General features: G+C 38.9%; 1 protein-coding gene across 1 annotated transcript; it reads left to right on the top strand.

Annotated features, from left to right (window-relative positions):
- Window positions 1-2862: 2862 nt before the first annotated feature.
- On the top strand, window positions 2863-3498 carry LOC105086788 (keratin-associated protein 27-1). Its single transcript, XM_010977366.3, has one exon. The coding sequence runs from the start codon at window positions 2878-2880 to the stop codon at window positions 3496-3498; it is 621 nt and encodes a 206-aa protein (XP_010975668.1). The 5' UTR covers window positions 2863-2877.
- Window positions 3499-13063: the final 9565 nt, after the last annotated feature.

The raw sequence follows: 13063 nt of genomic DNA, 5'->3' as shown, positions 1-13063 counted from the left end.
AATCCTTAAGCTGATCAAAAATAATCACTACTTTTATTCATCTATCACTCAATATGTGGCAGGCAACCTGGTACCTAATATATATCATCTCATTTAATAATTAAAACAAATTTTTGAGGTTGAAACTCATAGTTTTTATTTTAAAAGGGAAGAAACCAAGTCACAGAAATGGAAGGTTATAGTTTGTGATTGTAGATCAGGCTTAGAATCCTGGCAGTCCATGGCAAATGTTGATATTCCACCCTCTGGTGGTTAGGAGGTGCCATTGCAGCTGCAATCATGTATACCTCAAGACCAGGAAACTGTTGTTCAACCATCTACTAACACATACCTAGTCACCCCTAAGCAATCAGGTAATTATTTCTACCTATTCCTCAAGAATACTAGGAGATAGACTGCATATTAATCATTATTCAAGTGCCTACAAAACTAATACTTAGTTTTTAGTAGGTTGAATGAAAAGCAATTACAAGGTGACCAGTGTCCTAGCCTACATCATTCCGTTGCAATAAGCCAGGTAACTCCCTCCATTAATTCAGCACCAGACAAAATCTGTATTTATTCATTAAATCAAAGCTGTAGGCTCAAATACCTGTTAATTCGGCACTCAGTTAAATAGAATGTGCAAGTTAATGCCTTATCCCAAAGAGAAAAAATACTCATGGCGTTGACTTATTCACAAATGACAGATCGACTCACACATGACACTGTCTGATGTTTGGGGATTTGGAACCGCACAGGTATTCCTTAATGTACTACACATCGTGAGGTTAATAAGGAGGCTGCCTGCTGGAGACAACTGTGTGACTGTTGTCCTGCCTTTGCCCCTCAGAATTCGGCAACAGGGCTCTGTGCTGACAGTGAAAAGTGGTGCCCTTTTTCGTGGTAAAAGCTTTTTAAAAACATGCTGATGTGCAATCAAATGTTATTTTAAAATAATTAACTCAGCTTGTGCCATGCTAATAAGTGACTTCCTTAATGATTTTGTTCTTATTTCACAGAGGGGTGGTTGAAAGGTAGGCAAGGTTATTATTAATTCTTTTTCTTTAAGTTCAGCACTCTAGCCAATTCTTGGAAATCTTGGGTATGTTCAGCTTTCAGAACTGGATCCCTTCAGACATGTAACTAGAGTTTGAATGAATTTTTACTTAGCACTTTCTATTCATTCATTTTTCAAAATACATTTATGGAGCTCTTATGATAGGCCAGCCAGGCACGGTGCTCAGCGTTGGGGGTACAACAGTGAGAAATATATCCATGCCTCTTGCCTTTCTGGAACTCACAGCGTAGTGGCAAAGACCCAATGAAGAAACAACTAAAATTATTTGCAGAAAGGCAACCGCACGTGCAAACTACTGAGATGAGGAAAAGCCTGATGTATTTGAGGAGGTACGTAGAGTTCTGGGGGAATAGAACACACCAGGCAGATGGAAATGACAAGATTTGGAGTTAGAAAAATAGACAGCAGCCAGGTCTTACAAGGTGGTATAGTCCAAGCTAAGGGGACTGGGTTTTGTTTTAAGGACAAAGAGAATCCATTTAGTACATTTAAGCAGGAGAGTCATGAGCTACAGTGGAAGCTTCTGTGCAATGATAACTCCAAGTATGCATAAGAATTAAATCGGCTTTTGTAGGGTTCATGGAGAGGGCATAATGGGATCTTCAATCACACCAGAGTGGTCATTCAAATTATCAGTGATTTGCATGCATTACAAAGACCTTACACACAAGTTGAGTGTACAGCTTGTTAAGTTGAACATATTCAGAGGTGTCCTTTTAAATATATAATGTCCCCAGTGCATCACATATCAAGGAGGACCCTGTGCAGGTAAGAGCTGTTCAAAGTTCCTGAATGTTCCTGATTTGCTTCCGACCCAAGAGAGGGAGATCAGAGTGCTGTGCTAAAAATATGCTTCTGGTGTTTCACTGTCAAAAGCTGAGCTAAATAAATTATAGAATGTGTTATAGAAATTGTGCTGGCAGGTCCTGTGCTATGAGTATGAAACTGTGAGAAATGCAGCATGCTAATGTGATAAGTGTAGGAGTTCATCACTCTGCAGTCCAAAAACAAAACACTGAATAAACAAAAATGAAAAGCAGATCTGAAACAAGTTTGTTCCTAGGGCAAATTTTCAAGCAGAAGTGTAAGTAAACACACTACTTGGTGTAAAATGCAAACATAATAAAGAATGTGTCAAAACCCATTGGTGATTCAGAGGAATAAGTAATAACATCTCAACAGCAAAAACTTTATAATGAGGTGACATTTAAATTTGGCATTCAATAAAATGAGGGGAACAAAATGTTAGACCAAGGGACAGATGTTTATAGGACAATGGCCACTTTTGGTACTTTGGGTAAAAAGTAAGAAGGAGAATGAGGGTCAGGCTCAATCAGATCAGTTCTTACTAAAAACATCTTGATCATATCAGGTTTTGCCATGGTGGCATTTCTCAAAACTCCAATGCTGAATATTAATCAATTTCAATTGGCCATCTTCACACACATTTCTTATTGTCCCTTTACCAATATGACAAGTCATGGTGACTAAGGGGAAAAAAATTAGCTTGGTGACATGTTGGGACTCGTATTAGACAAGCTCCACCTTGATGAATCAGCCTTGGGACTAACATGAAAGCTATTTTGAAGATTCAAAATGGACTGGCTTCTTTATGAATAAGATGTCATTGTCATATGTAACAAAGTGCTAATGAGATGTTAGCCTTCAAATTAGCTCAAGCAATGAGGTAGAAAAGAGTCTTGAGAAGAGGCCAACACCCAGTTTTCTGAGTATATAATCTCCTTGGTAACAAATTTAATCTTCAGACCCAGCGTGTTGGGTCCTTGTAATCAACTTCAATCAAGGGTTTTAACAATATGACCCAGAGCCACAGCCACCCACTCAAGAGCTTCTACAGTGTCCCACCACTCTCTGCCATCATACATGAATCGAAAGCTATAAACTTTGAAGATGGATTTTTTTTTCCCAGCAGCTGCCACAGTAGGACCTGGCTCCTGGACAACTTTCAAGAAACCTGTCATGAAACCACCAGCTGCAAAGTACCCAACTGTGAACAGGGACTGTCCACAGGGGATAGCTGTGTGCAAACTGCCTGCCTCCCCCGAGTTGTCCAAACGACTTGTTCTAATTCCAGGCCCTGTGAAAGGACACCATGTCAATCGGGAAGCTCCTCAGCGGTGTCAGAGGGTGTGTCTCAGCCTTGTCAGTCAAGAAGTAGCCAGCAAATGGGTGTTGTAGTCCAGAGCTGCCAACCTGTAAGTAACATGGCAAAGTGTTGTCCACCCAAGATTTATGTCTCTAAGACTTGCCAAACTGTGGCATGTGAATCTAGCCAGTGCCAATCTCAGAGCCCCGAATCCAGTTCCTGTAGCTCTCTGGTCTGCGTAGCACAGAGGCCACAACTCCTGGAATCTTCTTCTAACACTTATGAGCCAACTTGCTGTGTTACTGGTGGTTTGCAGTTGCCTAGTGAATGAAGAATGTGAAAAATGTGTAGCGAGAATCATATTCTAATTTGGATAAATTGAGATTTGAAATATCTAGGAACTTTTTTTTTTTCTCTAAGTTATTTTGCAGGTGTTTGTGAGTGAATGAACATGACTTCTCTGTCTCCAAAGAGAAGAATGTTTCCTTTTTTTTACTTTCTGGGGGCATTTCTGGTGGTAAGCTGAAATAGGAAAGTACGTTAACTATTTTAGGTCACTAGGACACTGCTTATTAAAGAGCAATGAAAGTTGCAACCGGGGACTAGCGTGGCTATTTTAAATGTCCACATCACACTTCGGCTACCGCTTATTATCAATGGAAGCATTTAGCATTGAATCTGGCTTATTGTAAAATGACATGTTATTTACCATAGATAAAGGTCGAACGGGCTGCTAATATCAGAAATCCATACAGTGTTGAAGTTTAAAGACGCTTTGAAGCCCATCTATGTGAATCTGATGGGTTCAACTCTATCAAAGGTTGCTCGCCCAGCTAACATCAGAACCACAACTCAAATCTGTGTCTACTCTCTCTCCATCACTGTTTTATCTGGTGTATCACAGCACTTTTTGTTAACATGAGATTGACTCTACTCTTGAAAAGTGTAAGAGAATTTTGAATTTCACCTCCAAGAGCTCCATAACCAGAGCAGCCAGAGATGTTTGAAAATGAGAAGTTCAGGTTCAGCATATTCACTACCTTTCTGCTATTCTTTTTCCTCTTTTCACTATTTAAGTGTTTTTTTTTTTAATTTAGGAAAATGTTCTTTGTATTAAATAAATTTATTTACATTACAAATCATTGTCATACTATTATTTGTATTCAACACTTTTGTGGATTTAATGTTACAGGTTCCCCCCACCTCCCCACCCCACTGGATAAAAAGTATAACTATTTGGAAGAAAAAAAAGAGAACATGTTCCTTTTCCATTATTTGTATAGTATGGACCAGAATAAAAGAACACACAGGTGGTACTCGGCAGAAGATGGGAACACACTCAGTGTGATTATCATGAAACCATGGAGTCTCAATGTTGTGAAGATGCATTAATTGTGTTTAGAACAGCTCAGCTGTTGGGAAGCTGTGGGTGTGCTCTTAACTGGATCTTTTATTCAGGGTGACATTAGGTACTACCTAAAAGCATGGACTCTGAAGTCAGATTTCTTCAGGTCTGATCTTAGCTGTGCTGGTGAAGGCTGTTTGAATTCCAGTTGTGTGACCATGTGCATGTTTCTTTTAACCACTCTCCACTTCGATTTCCTCAGCTTCAAAGTTGAGATGATGATAATGATAGGGCCACTGTGAGGCTTAAAAAATTAATAATTTGGAAGTGCTCAGCACGTGACCTTGTGTCTAGGAAATGCTCAGTGAGATTTAGCAACAAAATTAGCTAGCTCAGAGACTCAAAGTGAAGGGTGGAGGCAGAGATTTGTAGATAAATCCAGAAATCTGTGACATATTAGAAAAGCAATTCATCCAAAAAATGAGAGATTAGCTGTTTTGTATCTGGAAAGATGCAAGTAGCACTTCATACTAAGGGAAATGCGTAAAAAGTACAGGCCATGCTGGCCATGCTTTGTGGAAGTGGGCTGGCAAGTATTCCGAGTGGATGACAGAGCTAATGTTGGTTTATTTGCTTGTCATCTCTGTGAATAGGTTAGACAGAGGTCATCCCCAAAGAGAAGAATGAAGCCTAAAATCTATAAACCACTACTTGCATGGGTCCTTCTGTAGAGGGATGGAATTGAGAGGTAGCTGAGGCGGGTCCGGAAGAAGCTGAATGAACACTCTTTGATCCCATCCACAGCAACAGACCATATGGTAGTCACAACATCAGAGTATCCGTGCAGAAAGAAACGTTGACACAGAGCTCCCGGCCACAGCAGTGACGGCAGCAATGTGGCACTGGCAGTGGTAAGGGGACTGCATCTGCATGACAGCTTCAGAGAACTCCAGTCACAGCCAGTCAATAATGTGGACAAATGAAACTCACTCACAGTGCAGACTGTTATGAATGTGACTCAAGGAGGGAGTGTCTGGGGAGAGTTCAACTCATCTGGGCCACTCATCCTTTCCAGGCTGGATGTGACCACTCCTCTAAGATGAAGGTAGCTGAAGAAGGAACCAGTATCTAATCTAACCCAAAATGGAGCATGTTGGAGCTCCTAAAGACTCTTGGTAAAGGGCTAGCAAATGGCTTAGTGATGGGATTAGATGCTTGGTAGACAATCTACTGAATTTACATTTTAGGACAGAGATCAAGAAAAATCATTGATGATAGGTGCAAAGGACATATGTATTATGGAACATGACCCAGACAGTCTATGCGGTACTCTCAAAACTGCAGAAATGATTCAGCGGTACCTGCTCCAGAACATTCTCCATAGATCTAGGAATTTCTTCTCGCCTGAATGGAAAGGCTTTGGTAGGATTTGTGTATTGACGTTGCTTACCCCAGGCTCTTCAAAACGTGGAGAGCTTAATGGCATGCTTTTGTCCTAGAAGCCAAGGATAGTGAATTTACAGAACATTTCCTTGCTTATGCAATACTGTGATAAGAACCATAAAATACCTCTTATTAATTTGATTTTTTAATTGAAGTACAGTCAATTACAGTGTATCAGTCTCTGGTGTACAGCACAATGTCCCAGTCATGCATATACATACATATATTCATTTTCATATTTTTTTCCATTGAAGGTTATTACAAGATATTGAACATAGTTCCCTGTGCTGTACAAAATAAACTTTTTTAAAATCTAGTTTTATATGCAGTGGCTAACATTTGTAAATCTCAAACTCCCAAATTTATCCCTTCCCACCCCTTTTCCCCAATAACCGTAAGATTGTTTACTAAGTCTGCAGGTCTGATTTTAATTATTTACCAGGCACTGTGTGTGTATACGTCATCATTTTAAACTCAAGCTACCTTATTGAATAAGTATGATTTTTTAATTTCCACTTGTTTTCAGTGAGAATGAAGATTTTCATTTTTTTTTTTTCAGTGAAGATGAATATACAGATAAGTTAAGTAAGTTATCCAGGATAATACAGATAGTAAATGGGAGTCAGGATTTTAATCCAGTGAGTTGGACTTCGGAGTTAGGGCTATAAACTCTGATTAACTGATTATATTATTATTATTATTATTATTTGTCACTAGATCAGCTCAAATGTGGGGAAAGTCTCTGTGTCTTATGGAAGGTCTGTATAAATAATTCAACTGAAAATCCTTGGCCTGGTATATATCGTATTGTTGTGAGTCTGTTGAGGCTACAATCAGAGAACAAAGCATAGTTGCTTGGACGGTTTATTTATAACTCAGGAATAAATGCTAGAAAGAAATTAGGCATATCTCACTGGACTTTGTAAAATATTATAGATTTTCAGTATCTTAGGAACAAGCATTAATTTCAAATTTCGTGAAACTGACATAACCTAGGTGTCAAGGAAGGTGTTTAGATGGTAAGTAAGATTTTTCTGCAACAGAAGCTCGATCGTCTGCATGTTGTTAGCAGTTTCACTTCTTCATACATAGTCCCAATCCGTTTTTAGTTAAATCATTACCCTTTTGAAAATGTTGAGCTTGTGGTAAAAACCAACAGGATACAAAACAATATTTTTTCCACGTTGCATCAGAGTCACTGACGCCGTTCCTGAAGCCAGAATATCCTTCTCTCGCTCTGCTTCCCATTTCTACCTTTAGAGAATTCCTGTTACTCCCTCAGCTGGAAACTCTTTCATGCCAGGAACTGTTCCATATTCTTCCCTTGGGACCCAAATGGAAAGAATAATAATTGACTGACAAAATATCTAAAAAAGAACAACCAAAATAAAGCAAGAGCATTATACTGCTTTAGACAACTGATAACTCCCTACTACTGATCATATCCAGCGATGACTTTAATAAGCAATAAAAGACACCATAGGCAGACCGATACAAATAGACTAAACACCTAAAGAGTAAATTAAAACAACTGTCATTAAAAAAATAATGTTTTGTGGGTACAAAGTACTCAGTCCTTTACCTGAATTTTTGTATGACTTTCTCTGGTTTTATGGAAACAAATTCATTAATGACATTCAAAGAGAGTTATTTCTTGGAGGACAGAGACAAAATCAATGTGGCTGTGACCAGACACAACAAAGGAATTTCAAAGGTAAACACGGGAAACGGTCCATCGCTGTTCTTCCATCACTCAGTATGGCATTGCTTCAAGCACAGGGCCAACGCCCCTGCAGGAGTTCAGTAACTACTAATCAACAAAGATAACAAGAAAAGAAGACTGAAAGTTAAATAAAAAGCTGAGAATAACACCTCCCTTAGCAGTTCTGTGCCTTGTCACCATTGCTTCACGGACAGCGGGGCATTGAATGTGCAGTGTTATCACCTAGATTAAAAAAAAACGCTCTTCCACCATCAATCTTGTCAGCTTTTACAGTAGAGTTATTAACTGTTCTTGTTTCCTCTTGGAATGAGCTATGTGCACCCTGACACTGTATGTTAGGAAACCGATGTAATAATATATGTTAAAATTCTCGAGAACAAAGTATCTCCCTCTAGACTTCATATTTTATTAAATCACAGGAGACAGTGACAAAAATATTTTAAATTTTATTTATCTTGGTATTTACAAGTACTATTCTGTATTTACTTAATGTTTGGATTTACAGTAGATCACAGTAAGTTTTGTAATGATCACAGGTGTACTTACCAGATTAAACTTAGAACACCTCTTACTACTGAGTGAAATACTTTTTTAGAAATCTTTCTCAGGAAACAGAAACAGTCATCAGCATAGTTCTTTCATTTTGCCAAGTCTGTATGTGTTCAGCAGAATGTGTGAAGTGGGCCTGCTTTCAGTTTCCTATCTCCCAGAGGCTGCAGCTGATGGTGGCTTGGTCCCCAGGAGTCTGGTTTAATTTCCTGCAGTGAATGACTATGGTGATCAAAGCATTGATCTTGAGATGGTCCTGGAGGGGCTTCTAATGTAAGGCCAGAGCTCTGGGGCCCTCGGGCTACAAATGGAGTGGTAGGTAATCAAAAAACAATACACTACACTTGGGCCCACTGAGCTTTCCCCCGGAGGGCAAAAACCATCTGAAGCTAGTTTTGTTCTGAAAGACGTCCAAGAACTCAAGCCTAGTTAACTCTCACTCTGGTGCCCCTGGACCACAATCTAAACTGTCCCGTGTGAGAAGTTTATTACAAATATTTAAATGTACTAAGCACAGTAATTTTTAATGAGCCCTGTATGTACATTAAAGGCTATATATAACACACTTAAAAAACCCTTTATTGGATCATAAATGTGGCCTACCTTAAATTAACTTGCCAGATGAAATAAACATTAATCTATCTGCAGAATTTCAAGTATTTTAATACTTGAAGTATTCCAATGAAGTTGAGTGAAGTTTGGAATACTGTTTTTCTAAATGCATGGTTTGCTGAATGGTAAATAAGGCCACAATTTTCTTTGTTTTAGAGGTTCAGTGGGTGCTTTTCGATGGATGTAAGGAGCCATCTTCCCTGACTTCCAAGTAACTGAGTCATGTTTATCAACAATTTTGAAATACTGAGCTGGAATAGAGCCTGCACTGGAAGGCAACACTCATCACTAAAAACTTCTAGAAGCCGAGCACAGACTGGAAAGACCACTAAATGCTGGTAATCTGCTTAGAATCTACACTTAAGTCAGCTTGTCTTTCAATAATTGCTCAGTTGAAAACTACAGCGGTCATTCCCTCGGGGGTTATCGCCACGTTTCCATCATCTCCTCTAAAAACTCCTCCTCCACGTGAGCCTCAGAGGTGTCCTCTGCTTAGCAAGTAGCAGTCATGGCAGAACCCAGCTCCTGAAGGCTTGCCAGGAAGCTGGAGGGAACCACCAGCTGCCAACCAGCATGCCTGTGCACATCTTCTGTGAAACCACCGCCTACGGCTCTCTGCTTGTGGTGTGTCCCGAGCCTGCCATACCTTCACCACCTGCTTTTTTTCTTCTGAGGTCTTTAGCCCCTACCATCCGGCAACCTGCACTCTAAACTTTGGGCTACATGGACAGTACATGGCTACGTTCACAGGGCTCCTGGCTCTTCATCCCTGGGTGGTTCCATACTGCTCATCCATGACGGAGGCTTGGCAGTGCTGACCCCTAGTGGAGAGCCTTGCTCGTTAGCCAATGAGCTGCATTATTCCACAGCTTTTGCACCTGAGTTCCTTATCGTTTGCCCCTGAGTACCATATCTTATACCTTGAGGTGTTTTGAGTCACCCCTCGTAGTTGCCAACTCCTAAATAAACTAGCCTGTTTAAAAAAGATGAGCAGTATCTTAAAAGACAATATTATATGGCTCTACCGTTTTAAAGAAAAATTTGCTGTACTCATCTATTGCTTTAGTATTCAGTATTAAGACTGTTTATTAACTAAGCGATGATTTATAGTTGTTCCTTTTCTTTGTCAGTTTTTTCTTTGAAGCTTTTAAGAAAATGTTCTCAGTATGGCATCAAGCTGTGTACTTTATCTTCTAATAACTTTGTTCTCCACTTCTTACTGCTGCATACATTTGTCATCATTATTTCAATATTATTATGATTATTGTATTTCTATTAAAATTTCTCTTATGAAATGATTGCTTAAAACATATAGACATGGCAGTGCCACAATATCAACTAGAAATGAGACATCTGTGGGAGGGGGAAATGAGAACAAGGAAAGGTCCAAGATTTTGTCCTACTCCGAAGCTACCAAGGTAGCTTGTCACAGCTTCATGGATGCCGGCAGAAGACGTGCGACTCGTGGATCAGAAACAAAGACTTCATTCTTCTTGGCAATAGCAGAAGCCAGAGTGTTCACATTTGCAGAAATTCTCTAAGCCTCAATTCCCAAAGGGCAACCGTAAGATGGCCAGATGACACCTGCATACACAGTGAGTTGTTTTGCAGAAGAGCAGTCCTGAGCTCAAGAAGTCTGAATCGTGGGCATGAAAAGGGACAGTAAGCATGCCTGTCATTTGCCCCAGAGAGAAATACTATATCTATTTTCCAAAGCTGTTTGTTATACAGACATGCTTTAAAAGGTAATTCAAAACAGCGGAAACCAAAGACTCTGCTCGCAAGACATGCAGAAATGCAAGAAACCTATGGGGAATTTTTTCTCCCCAATATCCAGCCCTGGTCTCTGCACTGCACTGCTTCTGATGAATTTTCCTATTACGAAAGGTACTGCTTCCTTTATCATAAAATTATGCCTATTATGTCTATTTTCTTGGTGATGTTTCATATCACTTTCAAGGAACCTACTGGTTTAGAACTTTCTTTAATTAAGTTAAAGGACCATTTGCTACATATTCCAATCTGCAAGTGTTTCAGATAGGAGAGTGTCCTCTATTTTTTTTTTTCTTTTTTCTTTTCCAGAATGGCCTTGAATTCCTCCAGAGAAGAATTCCTGGTGATAACGTAGAGGAGAATGGGATGTATCTCCTGTTCCTATTTCCACCATGGGAAAAAAAAAAAAAGTTACTATATATGGTAACCAAGTGGCAGGTTCTCAAAGTATTTCACCCTGGGTTAACTTACCTGAATATAAAATAAGACCATCTCTAGAGGCATTAGTATTAGTCAAGGAAAGAGATGAGACGTCTTCAAATACTATGAGGAAACTTCTAGAAAAAAAAAAAATCCCTTCAGCTTGGGGGAAAAGAAAAGCACAAAACTCTTCTATCAGAACCTGGGAATGGGGATAGCCTGCGATTGAGATCAGGATGAAGACTCGCATCTCTTAAATGTCAGTCTTTCAACTGAAGAGGAGTGATTCTCTATTTTTTATGAAGTGTTATAAAACAATGCTTAGAGGAAAAAATGTTTTAGGAAGCTCAGAGTTGACATCTGACCCTGAGTGCTGCTCTGCCTGGTGGGATAAGGGTCTGCTAGGCCCAGACTCCTGGAAGCACTGACTGGTTTTTGTGGGACTGCTGAGTTGCTGACAGGTCATAGCTTTGCTATTTTGATCACTTGTCCTGCTAAAAACAACAACAACAACTAGAAAATCTTTATACGCTAAAATGATACTTTTTTATTTGCAAAGTTTCTTTCTAGAGTTCCTGTGTGCCTGGACAGTAAAAAGGAGCCAGGAGAGGTGCTGATGCTATGCAAGGAAATAGCCGAGCAAGGATCTCTAGGACCTGGAGGTGAATCACGCTCTCCTGGCTGTAAAATTTGTTATAAACACTACAATAACCTATAACTCTTTTTTCCTAGGGGTTTAAAGTAAATCTTTGCTTTCATTGTGAAAAGCTCTCACAGAACCAAAAATAACAATTGGTTCTAACTGATAAAACTAATGTCCAAAAGGGCTTAAAATACATCTGCATTCAAATGACCTGGTTAGGAAACAAGAGAAAGTATGGCTTACATTAGGATAGACTTTGCCAATCCCTAATCCATCTTCCTCAGTAGCCATTTACCATCATATACACTGATCTACATGGAAGTCTTCAATATGATATAAGAAATATCTAAGGTAAAGTAAGAGAAAATAAAATACACGAACTGAATAGAGGAAAACATTGACTAAAGCATTTCCGTTCATTTTAAAATAAATATTTACCAAAAACAGTTAGTATGTTAAGCATTTTTAGCAATACAAACACAAAAAATGCTATAATGTCTTTAATATAATTATGACAAAGAAGCAAAAATAAGATGTAAACTGAATAAAATATAAGGTATGAAATGATTAGTTAAATAGGAAATCTATAGCATAGAAATGACTTCAAAGGGAAAAGAAATTACTTCTGGTTGGGCAGAAGTGAAGGCTTCCTGGTAGTTATTATTTTTGATTTGAACTGTAAAGGATAAGTAAGATGCGGGTAAGCAGAGACAAGGTGGAAAAGCATTTGAGAGAGCAAACAGGGAACCAGCAATGTTAGTGAGTTATTCATTCTCAGTGAATACTGAGAATGGAAAATAAATTCATCTAGAGTTCCCAAAAAACAAAAAAACAAACAAACAAAGACCTGAAGGACTTATTCTTGGCAATGTACGTTGGATCAATATTCTGAATAGCTTTGAATGATAATTTAAGGATCTTTGATTTTATTCTGTGGGCAATAGAGAAGTGTTCAAGTTAACTGCAATCAAAAAAAGACACATAACCTGAGCTAAATTTAACAATTAATCTCACCTTGGGAATATGACAGAGACAAAAGCACTCATGAGGACAGTTTTACAATACATTTAAGCCCACGTGACTAAGAGAACATGGTACCATATGTAGATATAAAGTTCATGGGAGAAGGAATCAACTTTGGAGAAAGCACTATGTGTAAATAAATATTTAATCTGAAGTATGAGGTGTCCCAGTGGAATGGTCTAGCAGGCAATTGCAAATACAGGAACAGAGATCAGGAAAGAGAGCAAGCCTATAATTATTAATATAGAGGAATTTATGTACAGCTATTAATTGTATATGTAAGATTAATGAAATGCAGATTGATAATAACACAGAAGAGTAAGAGGCTAAAGAAGGATCCTCCCGGGGAATAGAAGGAGAAAAGA

The sequence above is a fragment of the Camelus dromedarius genome, chromosome 2, assembly GCF_036321535.1.
Source record: "Camelus dromedarius isolate mCamDro1 chromosome 2, mCamDro1.pat, whole genome shotgun sequence".
NCBI classification, from domain to species: Eukaryota; Metazoa; Chordata; class Mammalia; order Artiodactyla; family Camelidae; genus Camelus; species Camelus dromedarius.
The sequence above is the reverse complement of the archived record's forward strand: the minus strand, read 5'-3'. Positions and strand labels throughout refer to the sequence as shown.